We start from the raw sequence: 25838 nt of genomic DNA on the forward strand, positions 1-25838 counted from the left end.
GTGTGGGTGACAGTTGGTGCACTGATTGTGTTTTATTTTCTGTATAGCTGTGGCAGACTGAGTTATTTCGCTGACACTGGCATAATTAAAAGGTGGTTAAAGGTTCTTATAATCGTGCCGACTAGATTGTTCATCTGAATAATGAGGTTCGTCACTGAATTTATAGATAATGTGGATATGCAGTGCTGTACAAAAGTATTTGAACCCCTTCTGGATTTCTTATTGAAATTGAACTCAGCTCTCCAAAAATGTGATTAATGTGTCTCAGTTCATTCATGATTTAAGAGGGGGCAATTACTTTTTCACGTAGAGAAGTTTAGATTTAGACAGTATATAAAAATCATCACATAAACTGTTTCTTTATATTTTTCATGGGTTTTTAATATTTAAACTTATGATCTGAAATATATTTAAGCATTTAAACAAACATGCAAAAAAAAAAAAAACAACAAGAAATCAGCAAGAGGCAAACGCTTTTTTAAAGCACTTCAGCGTGTTCTTCCCTGCTCCACTGGACCAATGTTGTGTTTGTGCTTAAAGCGTTCAATTACCTGGCGACTCTGTTCTCGTAGCAAAGCCCCACTGGCTCCAGACCATGAGAGACACGGCCGTGTCGATTGAGGAGAATCTGTTCTGGGAGTGCAAGGCCAGTGGGAGGCCTAAGCCATCTTATAACTGGCTGAAAAATGGGGAGCCCCTGGCTGCAGAGGTAACGTACTGCTGTTTGTTCATTTTTTTTATCATCACGAGGAAGCGAGAAAAAGAACTGAAAGCAAAAGGACATACTTATATTCCATTTTTTTTATCGGATGACATTCTGTATCAATTTCCACTGTTGGTTTAACAGAGACAAATTCTGAATAGATTTTTGTGCAAAAGTACAGTATTTTATTGTCGAGGACATTAATCCCTGTACATAAAGAATGGCGTAGAACACCCGGAATAGACGCTCGTCACATACACCAAGAGCAGAGCGCAAGGTCACACCTACGTTCTGTGATAATGAGGCAAACGTAGCCGAGCTCCACGGTTGCGGTGATCCACTTCTACAGAGGCAGCAGAAACGCCGCCGGGCCCAGATTAATCACATGGGAGTGACCAGTTTCACCGCCACTCCAAATCAACGCAGCTTACTCGGTCACCTAATGAGACTTTTTAAGTGAGACTCCTATGGGGGTGTGGGTTTGGTTCGGCGGTTCGGACCTGTCGCAGCCACTTTTCCGACTGGATGGCCACGGCGAATAAATAGCATATTAGAGCGCCGCTGGTATTGTCAAGACTGCTTTTTTTTGCTTGTTGTTCAGGAAAAAAGCTGCAGGTCAGCATTTGTTCACCCCACCCCAACCCGAATATGCATTTCTACCCGCCCTACCCACAATCCACCACAACCTCAATTCCCAGCCCCAGCAGCAGCCAAACATGCGCACGGCAGTGATCCGCGTGCCTCGCGCGGTTGGGACTGACACCGGCAGGTATAATAGACTGGCCCCGTCGGAGCGTATGCAGATGTGTGTGTTGTTTACCCACAGGGCCGGGTGCAGATTGAGAATGGCGCGCTCTCCATTGTTTCATTAAACCTGTCAGACGCCGGGATGTACCAGTGTGTGGCTGAAAACAAACATGGCATTATTTATGCCAGCGCTGAGCTAATGGTGTTGGGTAAGGCTGCTGTTTATTATTAATCGACTTTTTTTCGTTTCTAGAAGCTTTTATTTTTTTAATTTTTTTTTGCTGAATTTCATTTTAAATGATTCAGTGACTCGACTTGCACACCTACTCACATTCATGTTTACTCCCCCCCACACCAAAAACAGCTAACCTCCCTGTATTGGCCATCTTTTGCCTTTCAAATGCTCCATTTGATTGATTTAGGTGTCCAGAAATGCATTACCCAGTGGCACACATCAGAGACAGTCAGAGTTTAAATGACACATTGATTATTTGAGTAGTTTTCTGGGGGCATCTGCAGAACGAACCCACCAGGAAGGCCCCCAGACGTACCCAAGGAGAAAAGGAAGAAGCATTTCCGATGCAACAACAACGAGAGAATTACTGATGCACCGCACAACCGGCATATCTTAAACACTTTACATTGTTACATTTCTGTATTATTTTCTTCAATGCCTCGCAGTGTAAAGCCTTGATCAGTTCTGTCTGCCAGGCCACGAAAACTCCTCCAAATGCCTCCATAATCTCTCCCCGCAGCCTCCTCTCCCACCTTCTCCAAAAGTCCACTGCAAGCCCTCCAGAAAGCGCGCGCCGGCAGCGACGTCACCCTGGAGTGCAAGCCCCAAGCTGCGCCCCCAGCCATTAGCCTGTGGAAGAAAGGCGGCGAGGTTCTCCAGCGAAATGATAGGTATGGGGGAAGAGAGGAAGACAAAAACACAAGAGTCTTTTTAATTTGAGGCTGCTCAGACGGCTGCTCCATTTATGAGAACCTCTGGGAGATCATTTTTAGGAAACAATGACAATTTCAGTTTAAACTGCTGCCCCTGGTGTTTCTGTTCAAAGTGAATCGTGATAATAATACTAATGGCTCAATCTGTTGAGCGAGACAGGTCATGTTTGAGTTCATGCAGTGGCATTTGGGTGCTGTGAGGGTCAAGAGGTGTTACATTTCAGGAAACTCCAACCATTCATTCACACTTACGTTGTATGCTGCTACATTTGTGTACTTGCATGTTGTATGTTGTTGATTAATTATTATTATTTTGATTATGAACGCCACATGAGTGCTTTGCGGAAATCATGGTCTTTTGGACTTTTTCAGAATCACTCTCCTTCCCAACGGAACTCTGAAGATCACCAATTTAACACGGAGAGATGGTGGGAGTTACACCTGCATTGCTAAAAATCAGTTTGGGACGGCAAGCACGAGCGGAAGGCTGTTAATCACAGGTATTCAGCTCAGTACGTTACTGGCGCAGCCGCCTGAAAGCGGTATTTGTTCGCCCGCGTTCCGAGCTTCGTGGGCACGGCCGTTTTCTTCTGGCTCCGAGGAATGTACACCATGCACAATATGCACGAGCCTGGGAACCGCCCGTCCAGAGTTTTAGCAGTTTTACTGCTCATTTCTCTGCCTCTTAAACTGGTTATGAGGGGATTATATTCTGTTAAGCCGCGCACACCGCGTCCCATTCCGTACGAGAGGATTTGCCAGAGGCGACCGCGCTGGTTGGAGCTTTAAGAGCTCCCTCCCACGCTTTAACGCTCGGCGGCCGCGGGGCTGCTATAATTAGTTATAAAGGTGACTGGCCTGCCTTTATCTACGGGTCATGGCACGAGACATGTCCTCGGCAACCTGCCTTCCTTCTCCTGTTTGCTCAGTGTCTTGTTTTAGGCGCCATTTGTGAGTTCAGCCATTTCTGCACCAAAAGACATCAGCCAGACAACCCACTCTTCAAGATCAATCAATTAATTAATATCACAATACTATATTTATTGCCATCTACACTGCTTGTAATTTAGTTTTTTTGATATATTTTGAGAAGAAAGTACAGTTTGGTCTTCTTTGGTCTAATCCTAGTGAAACATCTCGCTGTAGTCCAACAGTCGGACGTGTTAAACACTACATTTACATTTACTTTACATTTATTTTAACAGAGCCCACCAGGATCACTCAGGGGCCGGGCAACATGGAGATAATTGTTGGCGAGAGCATCGTGCTGCCCTGCCAAATTGCCTGTGACCCCGCCCTGGATGTGTCCTTCTCCTGGTCCTTCAACGGACAGCTCATCGACTTCGACCGCGACCGGGATCATTTTGAGAGAGTTGGCGGGGTGAGTCACGTTATTTTCTCGCGGAAATGCAGCCACTGGACCGTGATTCTCCCTCTTCGGTTTTACATATGTCACCAACATAATCCCATATTAGAAAATGATGCTTCCTGATTTGCGTTTTTATTCACACACATTAACCAAACCCGGCAGAGGCAAGACGCTTAAAACTGCTTCCACTACATAAAATTTAATGGGAAAATGTTCCTTCCCCTGATTAACTGCAAAAACTGGGGCACTGAGAGCAATAAAGATTGGGGGTCATGGCGGCACGGTTTTGGTGGGTCCACTCTCCGCCGGTGTCATTAGGTTTACATTTCTGTCAAGACACAGATCAGTCAGATCAGAGCGAGAAAAAAAAAAAAGGCCTTAACCTCTTCTCACCATCATTCTCCCAACATCTCTCTTTGGCCCCTCAAGGGAACGGAGCACCCCTTATCTGTGCCGTAATTTAATTTGCATACCTATTTATATAGCCTGCGCCCAGAAATAATTTAATAAGGGGCTCGGCTGGCATTAACTAAGTGCAAGAGGGGATGAAACGGCGCGTTTGAAACCCTCCGAGTCGGATAAGGGCGCGCTCGCCTCTATCTTTACCAGAGGATCTGCTTCGTTCGAGAATGGTGTTTCTGGTAAAGACTCCTCTCCCAAGGCCCAGTGAAGAATCCCGACTTGCGAAAAGGGAAGTGCACGTTTCAGGATGACGGCGTTGTCATGAGCGGCAATTACTGGTGACACTGACGTGTGCACGTGGAGTCACGTTCTTTTTTTCCACAGATCGGGTGTCATCCACCGTGGGAGATTACCAGCCCATTTCCCAGCAGCTTCTGATGAATTCGTTCATGTAATTAAACAGGATCTGGCAGCGTAGCTTCCTGACCGACTGTCGGGGCGAAGCTGTAACCTCGGGGCCGTGGCACGACAATGGCCCGTCGGGGGGCGGGGCGCTGAGTTCCCCGGGACTTTCACGCACAGTTGCAGGCCGCGGAGATATGGCCGGGCCTCAGGTCTCGTCTCACGACCCATTTCAAAGAGACTCTAATGGCTGCTGGACAAAGTGATTGTTAAAGAGGAACTTTAAGAGGAACAGGTGGTTTGGGTTCCTCTGTCCATCACTCATCACTCATTCCTGCGAATACGTTAAAAAATATATATATATATATATATATATATATATATATATACACACACACACACACACACACACACACACACACACACACACATTTAATGTTTCTCCCCCTCTGGCTTTAATGTACATTGTTCTTTTTTCTAGGACGATATTTGCTCACACTGCGCATCTCATTGCTCTCCCATCCCTGCTTATGTAATTAGGGAATAATTAGGATCGTCTCGCCAATTAGCCAGAGTCTGTTTGTTTTGCAGTTTCCTGTACAGCATGAGGGGGGGAGAGAGAGAGAGAGAGAGAGAGAGAGCGTACGGAGCCCGCAGGCCCACAACCAAGCCCGTCTCACGGCGCAGCGAGACGCCGTTCGGGGAGAGGCTCGGGGGTCGACGGGGGGCGGGGCAGCTTGTCGTTTGTCATGCGGCCCGGATGCCGTTGCGGCGCGGGCTGACGTCTTGGTGTTAATCTGGTGTTTACAAGGTCACACCAGGACTCGGCGCTGCATTTTAAGGCGTGACCTCGTCAAGTTGTAGCGTTTGAAAGTGAAGGTGACTCTCGGCGGCGAAGCAGGGGCCCTGGCAGCATGACGAGCCCCTAATACCATTAGGCAGTAATGAAATGGGCTGTTAGTGCATTGCCAAACAGGGAGGGTCCCGTTGAATCCCGGGGTCGCCCGCGCTGCCGGCGGATTGGCGGTGCGGTAAGTTTACTGCGTTTTATCTGTTGCAGGGTATTGCAGGGGATCTGATGATTCGAAACATCCAGCTGAAGCACGGCGGGAAATATGTTTGCCTTATCGACACGGATGTGGAGAGCCTCTCAGCTGATGCAATATTGATTGTAAAAGGTAAGAAATCCATCGCTATGAAATATGAACAGCAGCCCTGTGGTCTGTAGTCTGTCTCGGATGCTCAGGTTTATGTGCTGGTTTTCATTTAGTTTGTTTCTCTTTTTTTGGTTTGCTTGTTCTTATTAATGCTTTTTTTTATCTGAATTTGCTCAGGATTGCACGCTCGTCTCCCTCCCTGCTCTCGAGTCACACGTTTGTGACGAACACATTAACTACATGAGTTGCGCCGTGACCTTTCACACTGTCTCACACTGGAGTTTAGTCATCCCTCACACTGTAACACAGATGACATGTGACACCCACGACCTATATCTGGAGAAAGTGCATGGCTTACGCAGTGTAGAGGACTGCAGGCTGTTCTCCTCATGTTTAGCATTGTTTTTTTTCCAGGGGCTCATTCACAGATACAAATCTAATAAAGTTACTATTACAAACGAAATCGATGTTTTTGCACGATGAAATGCAGATAAATGCAGACAAACTCTGGTGGTCCTATCCACCTCCCTTTTCCCATCAATATATTTAACAGGGAAGCCAAAATGTTCCCACACAAGAGATTTAAGTGATGCTTTTTTTTTTTTTTTATTCTTCGGATCACGTACGTGCCGAACCGTGGAGAGGGCTCGGTTTAGATCACGGATCAACAGGGATCTGTTGCACCACTATTATTTGCCAGCCGTAGTGTATTAACCAGGATGTTTTTCAATGTGGAACTTAATTGTAAAGATTTTCAATCCTTTTTTCTTCACTATTTTCAGTGTTCAAAGCAGGAATCCTACCCCTTCAATTACTTGTTTTTTAATGTACTGTAATTATGTTTACTGTCAGAATATCTCTGGCTAGAAAGGTACGAATGCTTTCTATGCTTTTTCTTATCTACCACTGCATATAATACCACATAAATATGATTAATTTTGCAGCAATATTTATTCAAAAACATTTTTTTAAGATTATTTATTTTTTCCTGTTTTCGTGAGCCCTTCCTGAAGCTGGAGTGTCATTATTCTTCATGGAACAAATGTTTTTGGAATAATGTGCTGAAAGTTAAGATTGTCAGGTCCAAACAATTTGCTGAGCTTTGATGCCTAAAAACTCAATTTTGGGGCCTATTGTAGTCCGTCCATTCTCAACTCTCAACTGTGAAAATGTATAATTTCACAGTCGTGCTTTATTCTCAATGTTACTCCATAATGGACTTAATGGTACACTGGGGCATTTTCCTTATCGTATGCCATTTCATATTCTTCCCCTGATTGGTGCTTTTCAAAAATGAAATTGCAGATTTGCTTTAATACCTAATGTGCTATGTACCTGAAATGCGTAATATATAGTTGCATCCCAATTTTTGTGTAAACATTTGCTGTATGAGACAGCTGATATATCCAAAATGATAATATGGATTTGTTGTAATAGCAATAATAGAAATGCCCGTGTAGTTAGAGTATAATGAGATTGTAAAGTAATTGCTCGTTTATGTAAAATATGTGAATTCATGAAAAAAACATGAAATGTGATTATTAAACATGCTGACTATGATATTAAATGTTATTGTGTTATTAAATAATTTGATTGGATATATTTCTATAGCACATAGAAGCATATTAGTATATTTCAAGAGAGTTTTTACTGTGTAGGAATTAACTACAAAATGTAGTAAGTGAATACTATTTAACCCTTTATTTAAAAAAAACAGAGGTAAAAGAAAAGGTCAGAGGTCGCTCAAACTGATTTGGGTGATAAGGTTAATGCTGCAGCTTCTGCGGTCATTATGGAGGCAGGGCTGTAAGGAGACGCTCCACTAACATTGCTAACTGTCTGAGTCAGGCCCCCCAGGCTTTCCGGAGACTGTGTTGGTGGAGGAGATCACAGACAGCACAGCTCAGCTCTCCTGGACGCCCGGCAGGGACAACGGCAGCCCCATCACAGGCTACATGGTGCAAGCACGGACCCCCTTCACTGTAGGCTGGCAGGCAGTCGACACAGGTTAATACGAGTTAACTACTGTACCTGGACTTCATCAGCCACTCTCTTCTCTCTTCCGTCTGGCCAACGTAGGAAACTGATCATGCTCAGTTTTGACGCATTTTCCCCAACTTATTCCCCATTATTCCTCTGACTTGCACTTTGGACAATGTCCTTTTTCCATCATTTCCATCCATCATTTAAAAAGAAACTACATTTATTCATACCCACTCATGGAGCCATTTAGTCCTTAATTAATGCCTACACTTACTACACTTACCTCATGTCTTTTAAATATGTGCCGTTATAAAAGGCCTATGCAGTAAACAGGTATATCTGTCATCTACCACTCGCCACTCGCTGTTCCGAGGACCACAGCTGACAGGGTTTTATTCTGGACGTGGACAATTCTCAACTGCTGCGACACTGACATGGGTAGTGGGATGTTGACGGCGTGCTGCCGGTGGGGGGGCGTCATCCCACAGCAGTGCTGGTGTTATTTTTACCCATGTTAGTGTCACTGCTGGGTGCAGAGTAGCCCACCCGCAAAAATGACTCGGCCCAGCAGCCCATCCTGCAGTCGAAACGTGACCACTGATGAAAGCCTAGCGGCCGGACTACAGTTCCTCACTCTCTAACACTTATTACTGCCAATGATTGGAGAAAGATGGCTATGGAATGGCTTAGTCAAGTTAATCACTTTGAAACCCGGCTGACATTGTGGGGAACTTGAAAAATTCTACAAAACATTTAAAAATCTTGCGACTTCAAGCGTTTTGCCTGAAAGAGTGATCCTACATTTCCAACTAGACATTATCAACAGTATGTCAAACAATATACAGAATTGGCTTGTTATTTCTTGATGAAGAGAAGCTCATTTTCTTTTTCAAATGATTTCTGTGACCCAGATCCGGATCTTTGTTGATGTTTTTATGAACGGAGGTTCAAACTTATTTAAATCCATGCACGTCAATGCACGCTCAAACTAATTCATTCATAAATGGCTGTCTTTTTTTTTGGTTTGTTTTATCTGTTACTTAACATAAGTCCTGATGATGCCTTTGACACTGTCTATCGAACAAGCCTCACAACATTGCACTTAGCACCAGTTTGAAAACAGCACCTGATTAACACAAGGTCCAGTGACCGAGCACGTTCATCTGGGTTGTTCTTTCTGGAGATGCCATGCGTTTATACTTAAAGAGCTTCTGTCTGTCCCTCTTGTGCATGACCGACCTTTAGTGCCTGAAGCCATCAACGGGAACACGCTCACCGCCACGGTGGTGGATCTGAATGCATGGGTGGAGTACGAGTTCCGAGTTGTAGCCATTAACAGCGTAGGAATGGGAGAGCCCAGCCCTCCGTCCCCGAAGACCAGGACCGAGGACGCCAGTGAGTGTTGAGGCACAGTAGCTTTGTAAAGCAGTAGCTGATTTTGTCAGATGAAATATGATGGGTCATTAAGTTTCAAGAGGCAAATGCACATGTGGATGCACATGACTGGCGCGACCACCTTACAAGGTACAAAAAAAGACACATATTATACTTAATGGCCTGAAGATTATTTATGTTTGGTGGGAGAAAATGTTCTTAAAAAAGACAAATGTTCTTTGAAGAGTAGAAACGAGGGAACTAGTGCTTTAAACACAAGGAGGGAAATGTTAGTCTGTGGTCGAACAGAACTCTACTGAAGAAGAATTATTACAATTTTATTCTTTCTTTTCATTCTTTTCCCTTTGTGCCTTGGCAGTTCCTGACACAGCTCCCACAGAAGTTGGAGGCGGGGGTGGCACAAAATCTGAATTAGTGATTACATGGGAGGTAAGTCATTTGTCAGCTTTTACTGTTCTACCCTTAACCGGCCAAATGGCTTTTCTTAATTGTCCGGAATTGAATGAAGCAATTTTATGATCTGTAGTAAAGCGAACGCCTCCTCTGCGGTCAGGCCTGGGGGCTTTATTTCACAGTCCGATTGCAGTTCAGTTCAAACTTGTGTTCTGCAGTAGTTCAACCACAAAAGGCAAATCCAGGTTGTAAAACATGAGCAAGAACAGAGGAAAGTGTTCCGGAGTCCCCGCTGTTTGTGGAATTATCCAAATGATCTGTCATTTTCCTTTAAATTTGGAGAAAAACTAATAATCGTCTCACATTTTCACAACCATTGCACACATCTTCTTTGAAAGTAGGATGGTGGCATTGCACCAGATGCAGGTTCACACAAGCAACCCCAGATGCTGACAGGGATGTTCGCCATTTCCTGACATATGAGCAGAGAATCTCTTGCAGTCGGGGAATTTGGCAGTGGTACCTGTAAAAATAGCATAGCCTCGTTCACATTGAGGGCTGCAGAGGTGGCAAAACCTCAATCTGGCAAGCAAAGCTATGTGGGCTTCAAGCTAAGCAAATGATCAAAGATGACACCAATGTTATGACAAGGGCATCCATGCAGAAGCAAATATTTATGGGCATTTCTTTGAGGTTAGGCTCAATTTTTGGAGTTCAACATTAGATTTTTTTTTTAATTAAAGCTCATCTTTTGTGAATTAAATTTTTTTTTCAGAGATCTGCATCAAATGGATAGGGTCTGATACAATCTGTTGACAAAGTCAGGAAATGATATATGTGGTATAAGATTTGCAAAGTGGAAGTGCCATAAAGCCTCATTCCTGAAGCTGGTGTATGCCTAATAATGAACGCGAGTGAGAGAGGTGAGATTAAAATGTGCATAGTGTTTAGTTTGTTTAAATCAATCAATCCACACAAACTACAGATGGGTCTGGCTACCTCCTTTCTCCACATGGGAATTGAGGTGTTAAGGGCTTTAGTCAGGGGATCACTGTATTCAAAGACTTAATGTTCAGTTGACATGTATGATCCACTGAGCCACTATAACTTATTAAGCATTACTTTTGCAAGGATTTGTCAAGATTACATTATTATGCAGCAAAAGAGTGGGGTTTGAAAGTTGGTGCCGATTAATACCCCTTGTTCTGGGATATTGGCACAGTGTGCCAGTGTGTGGGGATGGTACCTTGCTCATAAAATTCATCCTTCATAAATAAGGATGTTTCCCTAGTACTGCTGTGGATTTAAATTGAGAATTATAATGGAGAACTGAAGGGGCTCAAGAGGCATGGGCTAAATGTTGGCACCTCATAGCGGCTTCAGTTTGCATTCATTTCTTGGAATGTAAGAGCAGAGATAATGTAAATAAGGTTAGGAAGTGGGGCAGATTGACTTTAAAATATACATGAAAGTGCTCAGTAGAAGTGGGCGTTCATTCATTACATTGTCAGCAACACATAAAATGCATATTTTCAAACTTTCAGACTCTCAACTGTCAAAGTTGATTTGAAAATGCCTTTGTATATTTTCAATAGTTATTCAAATGAGAACGAGTTACTGCTCAAATTGCTCTGCTACCATTCCAAAATATTAGGGCATTTTATGGAAACGTTTAAATCCCGGGAAATATCTGGATTGCTATGGGGAAAAAAACTGAGACATATGAAGTTGTTGGTGATTTTAGTTTGAAATGGGGATTAGTGAGAAGTGAGGAGGGACCTAAGCCAGGTTTCTCCCAAATTGGTGTGACAGCAGGGACCATAGGACGGGACCTGAAGCAAGTGACATATTGGCTAAATGAGATATTGGAAGGAGTTGCCGGGTAAACATGTTTTGATGCATGGGACCAGAGGAAAGGTCGGGAGGCGAGTGTCAGCTACGTGAGCCTGTGAGTCGGCTACAGTCAGTGAGAATGAAGCATGTGAGACTGCGCTCAAGATTTGCCAGTAGAACCAAGATTCCACGCCGGCCCTATTTATAGTAAAGTTCTGTTATCTGTAGGTTCTGAGTTTAGTAGAGAAAACCAGGCTTATGTGATGCATTGCAGTCCGGGTTGTTGCTTCTACATATTTAATCTGTGCACATAGAGGAAACATGTATGTGTCTGTAAATGTCAGTTGGTACGTTTTATCTGCAAAGAGAAGATACGTTTCTCTTTATCGACGCATGTGTGTTGTCTGTGGAGGCAGGGCAGCCTGTGCCTTTGTCTTTATGTGTTTTAATATCACTATAGTTTTGTGTTTTGCTCCCAGCCCGTGCCTGAGGAAGTGCAGAACGGAGAGGGCTTTGGATACATCATCACATTGCGGCCACAGGGCGGTGTCACCTGGACGAGGGCAGTTATCACCATCCCGGGCATTTCCAAATACACCTTTCGCAACGACACCATCCTGCCCTTTTCCCCGTATGAAGTGAAGGTGGGAGCCTTCAACAAACGAGGAGAGGGTCCATTCAGCTCTATCGTCACCGTGTTTTCTGCAGAGGAAGGTAAAATGGAATAAAAAAAGACAGAATGGGGCTCTGAACTTTTCATATTCACACATAACCTTGAATAATGATGAAATAAGTTGCTTCAGACAGGTTTTTTTCTTTAAAAAAAAAAAACCTCCCCCTCGCGCTTCTGTTCTCCACTCTCACGCAACGAACATCAGCCTGATATTAGTTACTGCGGCGGCAGCTTACAGGAAATCCTGGCAGGCACTTACAGCACTACACGCGAGATACAGTTAATTGAATTTGTGGTGTAGATTCTCCTACTTTCTTGTCAGTCACAGATCCCATTAAAACGAACCAGGAGCGGTAACTCTCAGACAGGACCAAAAGGTTTTTTTTGTGCTTTCATCTAACGTGCTCTCCTTTTTTGTCTTGGCTAAGTTGTTGAATAAAGCAGCAGGGTTCCTGCTCCTCTCCTCTGCTCTTCTTTTCCCAGTGCCGAGCATGGCACCTGAGAGAGTCTGGGGCAGGAGTGTGTCTGCAGCTCAAATCGAAGTGACGTGGGAGCCCCTCCTCTCCAATCCAGAGAGGGTGCTGGGATACGAGGTGAGTTCAAACATTTTATGGACTCAGGTGTCCTCTGGATTTTCATAAATACAAATTAATTACAGTTTTTTGGTGTGTCACCTAGAACCTGATGTTAATTCTGTTTTTTGTGAAATTGTGTTTTATTTCGTCTGTTTATTATGTACATTTCAGAGGACACGTTTGGTTGTAGAACTGCACTTAGTGCCAGTTCTAAAATAGTGCCCATAGAGCCCAAGCATTCTGAACCTTTTTAAGGATGCAAAGAGTGTGCAACATCTTCAGCCGCTGCTTTCAATTTCTGTCACCTCTGGCCCACAGCACAAAAGCCACACTGTTGCCATGGCACTGGCTATATTTTCATTTTTTTTTTTAAATTGCACATCATAGCACCATCTGCACCATTTTTTTAAGCACAAATCTGGAGCAAAAAAAAAAAAATCCTTTCTAATGATTAAGTGCATTATGCACATATGAATGTTGTAAATATCCTGAGGTAGTTATTGAAATTTATCCTCGTTAACGTATTTTTATTATTGCAGATTGTTTTTAATTGAATTTGAGGAACAATGTTATAGTTTGTTTATTGAATATTTAGCAAGTTGCCACTGTGAGCCGTGCATTGTAGTGATGAAATCGCTGTGTTAAAATGAATCAGTCCCATCGTTAGAGACATTTGAGGAACACTGCATTAAACATGTACACGGTCCGTAATGCCACTTGACAGGAGTCATGGCATATGTTTCCTGTGCTAACCAGGTGGTGTACTGGGAAGACGACACCAAGCCAGACACTGTGGGTAAAGTGCGAATATCGGGAAACTACTCGGCGGTAAATGTCAGCGGTTTGGTGGGAAGCACCCATTATTACCTGACCGTGAGTGCCTTCAACACTGCCGGGACTGGTCCTCCATCCCTGCCCATCAACGCCACAACTAAAAAACCACGTGAGTGTATGAATACCTGTCTTCATTTTCGAATGCACTGAAACTTACATTACTAAATCAGTACAATTATTTTTCTATAGCATAATATACCAACCATAGGTTTATGAAACCCTGGTTCACAGCGTTTTATGGACACATCATTTGAATCAGCCATTAGGTTGAAATGTAAAAAATAGAAACTATTTAAGCTACTTTAAAATGCATTGATTCTAGTTTTCCGACACTGTGATGGATTTGCGTCAACCTAGTCCTTCACAGGACAAATTAAGCATGGCACGGCACTTTGACCTCTGTGCATTGTGACACATTAAAACGCCACCAATACATAAATCAAAGCTACCCTCAAACTAAAATGGAGGGCTGCCAGGTGAACAGTGACAGCAAACGTTGCTTGTTGTTGGCAGTGTTGAAATAGCATGGGATTCCTATAGACCTATTTTACTGATGTTATGAGGTATAATTATAAAACACATAATGGGGTGGGATCATGAGGGTGGTGCACAGTAATGGCATTAATCACGCCTATTTTTTGAGACCACGACATGGGTCATTTGGTTTAAAATTCAGTCAGATAATCTTTTATTTGCTTTAATCCATGAAAATGACCAGATCATCTCCCCATGATTCCTTGTCTGAGCCTCTTTGCAGAAATTGGTTAATGTAAATGATTTCTCACTGTGCTCAACACAGACATAAAAAGCACAATATTTTGTATTGCTACTTTAGACTGCACCCAGCTTCTTCCTCACCCTGTCTGAGCAACCTGTTTAGAACAGCCGTCTTGAGCGTCTGCTAATGAGACAATGTTCACCCCAACCCCTGCAGGGTGTGCCAGTGTGAGAAGGTTTTGTGCTGCCATGGATACAGACCCCAAAAATACATTTGTGATTGCATAGCAGCTTTTGCTCTGAAAACAGCAACACTCTCGCAAATGTACACAATGTTGGCCATATGGCATTTTTTTTCGAATCGCAACACAACTACCTGAATATAAAACAACAAACTTCTGTGAAGGTCGCAAGTTCTAAAGGAATATCAACATTTGCACCAAGAAAAATCAAATTATTTTCAATATTTAAAGGTCCCCTATTCTGATTTTTTTTTTTTGCTTTTATATTGGTCTTACTGGTCAACCTAATACTGTATCTGAAGTCTCTTTCCGAAATTCAGCCTTGGTGCAGAGTTACAGCCACATGAAAACTTTTAATGCTAATGAGGAGGAGAGCGGCGGGACGAGGAGGAGAGTGGCTTATAGAACCGAGCGGGCATTTGCAGAAATGACACCATCAACACCATGCACCAACCACAATGTTTGGCACAGACAGGAAGTCGTGTCTGTGTTTTTCCAGAGACAAATTTATTAACCCAGTGAAATGTTCATAATAGGGGACCTTTAAGAACTTGCAGACATTCAATTAATAGAGTAAAAGCCTCAAAGTTACTTCAGGGATCCAGTGACCAATTTGTAGAAAATGGCTTCTAACAAATGACCTCAGTAGCCAAAAAAACATCTAGCACGTTAATACTTAAATTTCCCTTTACTGAATTTTTTCCACAGACAAATGGCGTTGGTCCCAGTTTTAGGAGCTGCATTGCTGGTAATGTGCTATAAAAGCAATCACTCCTGTGCTCTGGAGGCTATGCAGCCAACGACAGAGCTGGTCCCATTATTTGGGCCCAGTGTTTTGTCATACTATAGATGACAAGAGTATATGGAGTGTTCATTAATGTCAAATACACTGTTCACCAATTAGAGTGCTTGGATAAATGCACTTATAATTGGGCTTTGGTTTAGTCGTGGACCTGGTCCTTTTAAGCAAAGAAAATATAGGGAAATGGATCTTGTGAATCTGACGTGTTGTTTTTTTCTTTTAACTGTTTATTTATATAAATCCAGAAGACATTAGGTAACACTCCTCATGAGTTTCAACTATAGCAGCTCTGGTCACTTCAGGGGGGAAATGACAACAATCTGGGCCAGTAAGGAAATTGGGCCAGTTAATGCCCCAAATTGTGCAGAATCACAGAAACAAGAATGGGTTGGTGCACCTGTGACCCAAAGAGGCAAATTCAAAGCCCACTTACTACCATTGTGTGGCTGATCGAGACACCCGAGTTGCTCCATGGAGACTGTCCCTGTAACTTGTTAATTTAAATTGCTCTAGACAAAATGTATTGTAAATTAAGATCATGCCACTTTGTATCACTGTTACTGTTCATCAGATGCAGACATTCAGGCATCGGTATGTAAATTCTAGTGTATATCTTATTAAGATTTGTTTTGTCCTTTTTTTTCATAATTTGTACATTTTTCCTATTTTGATTTGCTGGTGCCTCCCTCCCACTCTCACAGCCCCAGGACAGCCACCTCTGAACGTGGAGTGGACTCTGATTGGATCTCAGCTCACACTTCACTGGGACCCTGTCATAGCTCTAGAGACCGAGTCAGAGGTCACAGGATATCTAGTGAGTATTTCTCTGAATGACTAGTGTGTGTCTGTGTGTGCGTGCACGCACATGAACCATGCATAAAGACCTCATTTATATGATTTATATTGACCCCGGTTTATATTGGAGAAGAAGAAGAAGTGGGAAGTGAGCTACATGGTCGTAATAGGATTCTGTGAGTGTGCGTTCTGTGGGGAAATCATTGGCTGAACTGAACTTTGTCTGGTCGCAGTTGGCCGTTATTCCCGTGGGTGCTGCTGGTGTACGTGTTGAATTTAAGTTCCTTGGGCTGACTCAGGCTCTCTCAACAGTAAATGTTTCGCCACCCTAACCTACAGCAATAAAAAAAAAAAACAAAAAAAAAACTGTTGCATCTTTTCTCAGGTGTCGTACCGAAGGCACAGACAGCACAACATGAGCACGCTCATCACAGACAAAACCGCCGCCGAGCTCACGCTTTCCATCAACGACAACTACGTCATCCAGGTCAAGTCGCTGAGCGAAGGAGGGGAGGGTGAGGGCAGCGAGCCCATCCACATCCACCGGCTCAGTAAGCTTTTTGTTTTCTCCGCACCCCCTCTCTCACTACACGCTCGTAATGGCGACTCAGTCAGCCAGGTAGTGCTTTCATTTTACCCTCTTCTCATCTCTCGGTGGCACCTTCCTTTCCCCTGCAATAGGAGGGGATCCTTCTCTGTCACTGGATTATTATTCCTTTTTTTGGTCTGCAGAGCACTGCAACATATAAAGCAGAGAAAACAAACTGTAGCTGAGTTTTACAGCCCAAGAGATTTCTGCTGCCTGATGAGGGCACAAGCCTTATTATCTCGCAGTGCTTTAATAGTGTTTGTGTTCAAAGCATTAATAATGCAGATTGGCCATGCGCTCGGAATTAATAATGCCGATCTGATTTATAATAAGGCATCAGAAGACTGAGGTGGTAGAGGAGGTTTCTGCATTTTACGAGCAGCTCTGTTGCTTCTGTTTCAGGCATGGGCGCGCAGGGCTCCGGAGCGACGCACCTCTGCAACCCACCTCTTGCTCCTCTCATCCTCACGGTTCTGTGCTCTCTCAGCACCTCCTGAGTTTTCCACACATCCACCATGGGCCTTTTTATCCCTCCACGCCTGCCTGCCCCCCCCTCAAGGCTTTTCTTCTGATCCCCCTCCCCATTGATGTGGGATTTATCCCATGCGAATCAATTTGCATAAGGACACCTGAAAAGGAGAAGATGATGCACGTGTGACATGTCACACTCATGCATAATAAATGGCGGAAAAGCTGAACAGACACATGAGTGCGTATTGCTGAAGGTTCGTAGGAAGGAACCTCCCTAGCTGTCTCAAGATGCTCCACATCGTCTAATTACACTCTGACAGAGGAGTGCTGATGTCTACATTATCTTTATCTCTGATCCTTGAATGATAACAATGCCTTAAAGTCCATTTATGTACCAAAGTAGATAAAAGAATTTTCTTTTTTCTTTTTTTTCTTTTTTTTTTTTTCATTTTGCTTGTGTGCTTTTTTGCTGTCAGGATTTTGAATCATTAACCCCCGAGGGGCAGAAACTCAAGGTTCCCAGAGACGGTTCGCCAAGAACCTCAGTCAAACAGTCAAAGCAATGATTTTTTTTCCCATTTGTGCTTAATTTCTTTTGAGAGTAGATTTATTTTGCTAGATGTCATTGTTAATTTTCTGCATGGTGCAAGTTACTTATTTTAGAGCTACTGCTGATAAGTCCTGAAAAACGGGCAACGGAACCGTTTAGCATTTTAAAAGATGCAAACTGTTCCAAGCAGATGTAATGTTACACATATCCGGTCGTATATAATCTTTCATGGGAATACGGCTAACGCGCAACAAAATGCATTAACACGGCTTTTACCGAGGCACTGGCTCTAGCACACCTGACCTTCTTTCCCACATCCACGGCGGGGTCTGAGCACTGTATTCTCCGTCTTGCGCTTTTTCAATTATTCATGAACAGCACATTATGCATTCCCCGCAGTTACGGCGTTTGATGCTGTTTGTGAGAATACCCCTTGCTGTGGAGAGCGTGCGGTAGGCAAAGTGCCTCTACATGCAACCCAACACCACCATGGCCAAAGCAGCGTGTGCTCGGAATGGATTTCCTGCAGATCCTTTACCACTTACCTAATGAAGAGCACTGGTCACTCTCCTCCAAAAATACGCCTAAAAGTTAAAGATTCTCAGGTGTTTCGATTTCAAAATCTCTTCTGGTTTTAGGATTAGGCCAGAGGGCTGAATAAATAAAGCAGTCCATGGCATCTTAAAATAGGACCTTGAAAAAGATCAATCAGCAGTAGCGTTAAAAAAAAGAATAATTAAATTAAATGCATTAAATTCCTCCCAAATAAAATCCAAACCATTATAATAAAATGGTTAATTCTGGTTCTGCTGGTTGGCTCAAATTTATGGAGATAGTTTAGTTTCAAAATTCACAAATAAATATAAATATGGTTGTAAATGCAGGTTTATCAGTTTGTGAATAAATGTAACTGCACTGACATTTGCATCGTGTAAACGTTTTTTTTGTTTTTGAGTATAGAAATGCATTTGAGAATGGTGTTACATTAATTTGTAAATCATAACTTATACATTTGTTGCTGAATCAAGAAATATATTTGTGAATGGTGTGATATTTATTGGTGAATTTTGACACCAAGCTATCTCCATACAAATCGGATGTCTCTGGAAATTGAATGGACTCGGGAGAGGTTTTGTACGATGCGTAGCCAGGGTGCTACACAAATCTGGGTTTTATGAGGCGGTGGCAGAACGAAAGCCCTCACTGAAACATAAAAACCGCAGCCAGAGTTGTCCAGCAGGCATGTCTGAGACTCTGAGACCAAATGGAAGAAAAAAAAAAACTACCGTGCCCACAGCTGAGCTCTTTAGCCTCGAAGCTAAGCACTAAGACTGGCGCGAGCGTGACATCTGGCATTTTCCACAAAATGATAACCCAGCCAAAGCGAAGCTAGTTTATGCATGCCTATTTGCTTCTGGGAATTTGTTGTGTGTACGGGGAGCAAATTAGAAAATCTTGGTTCTCATGGTTACAGTCGCCCTGAAAAAGGCTTAAGAAGCAAAATGGCGGTTCGTTAACGGCGGAAGCAAAATCCACTTTGACTGAATGACAACAGCACTGTTAAAGAAGGGGCATTCTGATAATGGAGCATAGCTCATAATGATTACGTTGCCTCCTTTCTGACAGCCACGACTGCTGAGGCATGCCGGCCCACATCAATCAAGATTCATATTGGCTACTGTTTTATGTTCCTCTTGCCGGCCAGGTCAGTGACCGTATTCCGGAAATTGTTAATGATGGAAAACATTGAAAAATTTTTGGAAAAGGTACATCATGGGTAAAAAAAAATTTTAAGGATTAGCTAAGCATGTAGCCGTATTCCTAGTGCTAAAACTGAAGTATTCACAACAGACATCTGCAAAAAGGACTTCCATGTGAAAAGACTTCTATTTCTCAAAGCTTCTAACATAGCGATACTGACCATTGGAGGAAAAATTACTTATAGAGAAAGAAATTAAAACTTTAAATGGTTTAAGAGTAGCTTTTCAATTTACTTTAGGGAACACACTGAATATGCTTTTTTATGTAGTTTAACTGCTCTACTTACTGCTCAGAATGCTCCTTCTGTGGCTTGTGTTGTCACAGCTTGTGTCCATTTTTGCAAGTTTGAACCTTTTCACTTTAACATCACTGGCATGAGAAATTCAGTTTAAATCAAGTCTTTGTCATGCTGACCATAACTAATAATTTGAAGTCTCATGAGTGTTTGATTTGACCTTTTATTTTTGATTATGCCATTGCCAGATTATGGCAATGACTGTGGTAGTGCCTTCACAGGGGTACAACCATGTTTCAAGATTGCCTCCATTCAGAACTAAAAGTATGTTAGTAAAGCAGTATGCACACGTGCAAAAGAAATTTGCAAGTGGCTAAGTGGAAAGATTTGAAACACCATCAATGGTAATGGGCTTTTTATGAAAGTTTTATGCGCCTAATGGTATACCTGACAGATGCCAGGGAGCTGAAAGCTTTACAAAGGCGAACATGAATTCAAAAATGTAGCTTTTTGCCCACTTTGCTTACCATATCCCAGGACAGATCCTCATGGTCATAGTAAATGTATGAGCTGACTCTGTATGGGCTAAATTAATGTAGGCTTGTAAAAAAAAAAATGACAACATTTACCCAAATGTGATGATGAGATTGAAGGAGTCGTAGTGTTCCGTGCTGGATGACTGTCCTGAACTGTCACTGTTGTTGGAAAGGCGAAATCTTTGCGTTTCTTTTCTCATTAACATCCTGCGGCTCTCCAGTTTTTTTTAAATACATGGCATGGCTCAGTGGAGTTTCGATGGGTGGGTCAGGGCTGTTGCTTTCTGTTGCGGGCAACTCTCTGCCTGTTTCTGCTACAAGGAATTGTGCCTTCACTGAACCTAAGACCATTAAGTCCGGCTGTTTTCTGGCAGCATAATGGGCTGCTCGTTCTTGCGTTTGCACACATGCTTCCCTTTTCCACTTGGTTTTCTGCCCTCCTCCTCCCTCAAAGTCAAAACGAACAAAACACAAGGAAGTGAACCAAGGTGACTTCCTTGCTCAGCCAGCGGAACAGGTGTGAGAGACCCACAGGCCCATAAACAGCATACGGAGGAGGCGCACAATCAGGACTTGCCATCTCTTCCTCAGCACTTTCAGAATAGTTGGGCCACGTTGATTAGAGTGCTGCCGCCGAGTCAATGAGTTATTGATTTCCTGCCCCTTTTATTGCAGCTGTCACAATGCAGACACTTGATTGACTGATGCCAGCATTCCCCCGTTGCGCATCTCATGTCAGGTTACGGTCCGAGGCGTCCTCCCAATGACGTGCTCCCAGACCTGCGGTATTAACCAAATACCAAGTGCAGTTGAACCCTTCGAAAAGCACAGTGTGAGGCGACGTGCCGCAGCTGCATAGTGCACCAAATGCTGCGTGATCCGTTGAAGCAGTAACACCCGAGGTAGTCCTGTACAAATAGAAACTTCAACCTACCGCATATCGCATACGAAAATGCGTGCTTTCCGGCGTTGGCTTTTATCCATGCATCGTTCTCCTTTTTATACCGTAGATGTGCGCAGCTTTGTGTTCCTTATCTCAATGTAAACTGTAAATGAAGAGGTTTCATGTTTTTTTTTATCAGTGTATTAATAGATAATTGATTAGTATGTTGTATTTCTGAGGCTATGGTGGATGGGAGTGTGTAAAGGTTTGGAAATGACTCCCGTCACTACACGTTAATTTTGTTTCTGAATGATCTTTAAAATAAGGCATTAGCATTACACGATTTTCAGTTGTAAATAATTATTATATATATTTTTAAAGATGGCCAAAATAGACAACCTAATGATGTTTTATATGCAAAATGGCCTGTGATTTTAATACTGCTGTATTAATCAATGATCTCCATGAGATGACTGACCTATAACATTGTGTTTTCATATTGAAAAGTAACTGTTTTGTCTTGTATACTAAACTTGTGCATGTGGAACATTTGTTTGGTGTGTATGTGTTGAATTTTATAAATCTGTACCTTAATAAAAAATAAAAATAACATACTGTGTTTGTTTATTGGTTATGATTGTACTCTAAATTAAATTATATAAATAATAAATGAATATGTGGATTGCTGCTCATTATATTTTCACAAGCTTTAAAATACAGTGTTTCCATGAATCCTTAAAAAGTCTTAAATTGGATTTTTGAAAAGTAAGGCCTTAAATATCATTAAAAATTACTAGTAATTCTTAAATCTCAGCGTTAAATATCTAAAAACTGGTAGCCTCTAAATTTCTTATTTGTGTTTTAAATTTTTGTGTATGAGACTGGAATTAGTGGAATCACCTAGACGACTGAATTCTGCACTCACCAGCAGACATCTTCTCCTTATATTATAAAAAAATTACTAAATCAGGAAAAGTGAGGAGGGAAAAGTACATTCCTGCATTTATTTTTTTTCTAAATCAAATGAGACAAGCCTTCAGCCTGTCAGTAATCCACAGGCCGTCAGATTGTGCGATTACATGAACGTAAAATAATGCGTTTTATATTATGTTGTCTCTTGGATTGAAAAGACAATATATTATGGTGTTTTCTCAAAGTTTATCAACTGACAAAACTTGAGACCGGCTGCTCAGTCTCACTTCAGTCTGGCAACCATACCGGCTTTGTTCCAGACTGCAGTGGTAATTGATAGAAATCAATTTCTATCATTACAGATGGGTTGAGCTTGCGCAGTGAATGATCGATTAGCAAACACGAACTTCCTTTCCTTTCCGTATGATTCACTGCTTGTAAATTTGTTTTGGTGATTGTTTTTTTGCATGTTGTGCCACGTCCCTGTCTAGGGGTTGGGAAACGTGACAACGAAGGAGAGGGATGTGTGAGGCGGGAATACACGCATACCAGGCCGAAGTGAAATATTGTCCTTTTATTTACAGTGAGAACTGAAAAAACAACCAAAACCTAGAGTGCTGTACATAACAACAACCACCAACAGGAGGAACTACACACCATAAAAGGAGAGACTATACACAACAAAAACACAACTAACAACACTCATCACTCTAACACGCAACACAGGCTTTTCTCTAACCTCTCTTCATCCTCCTTCATCTCCACAACGATGGGCCCCGTCTGGTGGCTGGTGTCCTTAAGCGCTCCTGTCTAATGAGTTGCTTGGCTGACTGATGATGAGGAAATAGGAAGGTGGAACCATCAATTCCAATCTCCACCCAGCAAACAGCCTAAAAGGGACACACACAGCAAACACGGAGCACCCCCAAACCGCTCTACGGCCCAAAGGACGTAACAGTTGTAAATAAATGTATTCAATGTTTTTTGTGTTAATTTAATTAGCGCTACTGTTGTCAGGTGACGGTGACCGCATATACAACATATATAAAATTCTGGGACTAATTCCTGTTCTTAGGTGGCAAGTGGTGGGCCGAATAAATAAATACAGAGTCTTTATTATCGCAGGGGGTCTTATTACTTCTCACAGGGTTTAATCCAAATGCCACACCACAGTTCATATTCCATTTTCATTTGCCATTCAAAGCCACACCCACCCCATACAACAGTGCAGCCTTGTTAAAGCACCCCGCTTTTTATATGTATGATGTCACAACGACAGCCCAGGTGTAAATGGATATGGAGGCGGGCGACAGTGAACTTGTAGTTAAAAATGCAACAAATGCAAATTTGTATCAGCACCTAAAACCATAAAGTGTCCCATTTATACCCAGCAGTTTCTATATACTACTATACATAAAACATCTTTATTAAAATGTACCATTTTTTTTGTACCTGTAATTTTATTAAACTGCAGCATTGGGAAAATGAAATAGCATGTTATGTATCCTTTCTAAGTGGTTAAGGAAGTTTAATAAAAGAAAAAAAAATTGGTATCTGACAAAGTGGTATTTTTCTGATGTATGACAGGGCTTGGTGCAATTCTGAGCAATAAGTCCTTAGGTGTTACTTGTGCCCATGCCAAAAAGATTCAGTGAACATTCCATCTTCATTCTTGATATTCTACCTGGGTTACATAAAATTAATTGTCCACAATAGACAAAAATGAAAGTGAAGTGATTGTGAAACACTGTAGCACAGCACATGGTGCACACAACGAAATGTGTCCTGTGCATTTAACCCATCACCTTTGTGATCAGTGAGCATGAAAGGTGCCTGGGGAACAGTGTGTGGGGATGGATTTGAACCAGCAACCTTCTGATTATTGGGCCGGTTCCTAACCCGCTAGGCCACCACTGGCCCAAGAAATTGGATAAAAAAAATAATAACCACACACCAAGGCCAGGCCTTGGGGTCAGGTTCACAGACAAGCCTCTCATTTCTAGGCGTCCCACATAACCTGGTCGGGCTCTGTTCTGCATTGTGGATTCTCCAAAGGCTATAATTGTGGTCATCTTGTGCTCATGTCATGTGACTTGATGCTGCATATTCTGGATGGTCTGGGGAAGAGCAACCCAGCGAAAAAGGGAGAAGACTCAGGGAAAACAGATTCCATGCTGGCCAGGGGTCTTCAGGGGTGGCATCCCAGTCTACATTTAATAGCCGAGCTAGAGGAAGGAAGTCTGTATCCCTGGATGCTCACCAGTCTAGTCAGCTGGCACCAGTAGCACCCTTCGGACAGTTGGGTGGCTGCTCGGCTTAAGCCATGCAAGCGAGCAAAGCTAACCAGCCAAGCTCCCCCACCACCTGGGCACCACTCACCAGTTCACGTTCAGAACTGCTTTTCCCCCCTCAGCGAGGCATCCGCTGGGCGCCACAAACCACCGGCTCTAGTCATTGGCAACTCTGGCTATGCCAGTTGGAAATAACTAAAGATAGTGGGGGAAGCCTGGTCTTTTAGGGATAGATGTCATCCACCCCAACTGGGGCCACTCAGTTATCTAAAAAGTTATCTTGCTCTTAGTCTTAGAATCAAAAGATGAATCTGACTCGCCAGAGTTGAGATCGGGCCACCACCCACCTTGTACACTATGTAGAGCCACCACCCACCTTGTACACTATTGACACTGTGTCTGCTACCTGTGTACCTTGCTATTATAAAACAAGGGCTCCTACAATAAACAGGAAGATTATTAATAAAAACATGAATATGCTGATGCTGTGTCTGTTCCAGCAACTTATTACCATTACTGTACTGAACGTACCACCAGCAGCCCCGATATAAGAATAGGATTATTAAAATAAATGTTAAATGTCACCTAAAGTGCTCGTTGTTAATGAAATTATTACAGATCAGGGGTTTGATGTACTCTGCCTGACCGAAAAAAACAAAAAAAGTAGTATTAAAGGAGGCTATCGCACATAAACCTGGACATATATTTAATTCTTTCAAGATTATTTATATGAACAGTTTATTCCACTAATTATTATTTATAGACCCCCGGGACATTACTCTTGAATTTATAGACTTAATTTCCAACCTGGTTGTTCCTGTGGATAAAGTCTTAATTGTCGGTGACAGTGTGATAAATTAGAAGATTTGCGGAGAAGGGGATTCCTGTCTATACTAGATTCACTAGAGTTAAACAGAATATAATAGGACCTACTCATGAAGGTGGTCACATGCTACCCTCCCCACACTACAGAGACAAATGGACAATTACATCAAATGCAGTGCATAGGTTTATTAATATCCTACCAGATTTATCACCGCTGATCATCTGACCCTCAGAACCCACTGAACTCGATCAAGTGACTTAATGCCTAGAATTAACATTGCTTACTATGTTGCTCCCCTAAATAGGAAAATATTCAGAAGTAAAAAAAAAATTCCCTTTTTTATAACAATCACACACACTCACTAAAGCATACCGCTTGGAAATTAAACATAAATGGTGTCGAAGTAAATGAATCGTATTCCGAATAGCATTGAAGGAGAGCCCTCTTAACTATAGGAAGACTCTTAACGCAACTCAATCAACGTATCTCTCTTTTTTCATAGACAAGAACAAAATTAATCCCAGATTCGTGTTTAATACTGTAGCCAAGCTAACCAGGAATATGACCGACATGGATACTCTCACTCTTTGTTCTTTGCATAGGTCTGCCTCCATGGTACTTGTGAAGCCAAGCTGCACGCGACTTACTCAGCGGATTCATTGTTAAAAGTGGAATTATTAATAATTTACTCAAAATCACATGCTTATGAATTAATTCACAAATTGATTCATAACCACATAACCCCTATATGTGCAACTGATCACTGTTGATCCGTGATCCAAACCGATCCGTTTCCATGGTTTGGCATGCATGT

At 42.5% G+C, this 25838-nt stretch overlaps 1 protein-coding gene across 3 annotated transcripts in view; it reads left to right on the plus strand.

The window, feature by feature from the left end:
- The window catches only part of cntn3b (contactin 3b), a 69789-nt gene extending 48321 nt beyond the window's left edge, over nt 1-21468 (plus strand). For all 3 annotated transcript variants that reach the window (XM_028998010.1, XM_028998009.1, XM_028998008.1), the window contains 15 exons: nt 573-709; nt 1530-1659; nt 2206-2356; nt 2771-2898; nt 3604-3779; nt 5632-5749; nt 7577-7735; nt 8957-9106; nt 9465-9535; nt 11812-12046; nt 12489-12598; nt 13337-13523; nt 15877-15989; nt 16356-16521; nt 16962-21468. In XM_028998010.1, coding sequence (XP_028853843.1) covers nt 573-709; nt 1530-1659; nt 2206-2356; nt 2771-2898; nt 3604-3779; nt 5632-5749; nt 7577-7735; nt 8957-9106; nt 9465-9535; nt 11812-12046; nt 12489-12598; nt 13337-13523; nt 15877-15989; nt 16356-16521; nt 16962-17056 — 2126 coding nt within the window. In that variant the 3' untranslated portion in view covers nt 17057-21468. The remainder of the gene's footprint in view (nt 1-572; nt 710-1529; nt 1660-2205; nt 2357-2770; nt 2899-3603; nt 3780-5631; nt 5750-7576; nt 7736-8956; nt 9107-9464; nt 9536-11811; nt 12047-12488; nt 12599-13336; nt 13524-15876; nt 15990-16355; nt 16522-16961) is intronic.
- The last annotated feature ends 4370 nt before the right edge of the window (nt 21469-25838 follow it).

This window comes from Denticeps clupeoides, chromosome 12, assembly GCF_900700375.1.
Source record: "Denticeps clupeoides chromosome 12, fDenClu1.1, whole genome shotgun sequence".
Classification (NCBI taxonomy): domain Eukaryota; kingdom Metazoa; phylum Chordata; class Actinopteri; order Clupeiformes; family Denticipitidae; genus Denticeps; species Denticeps clupeoides.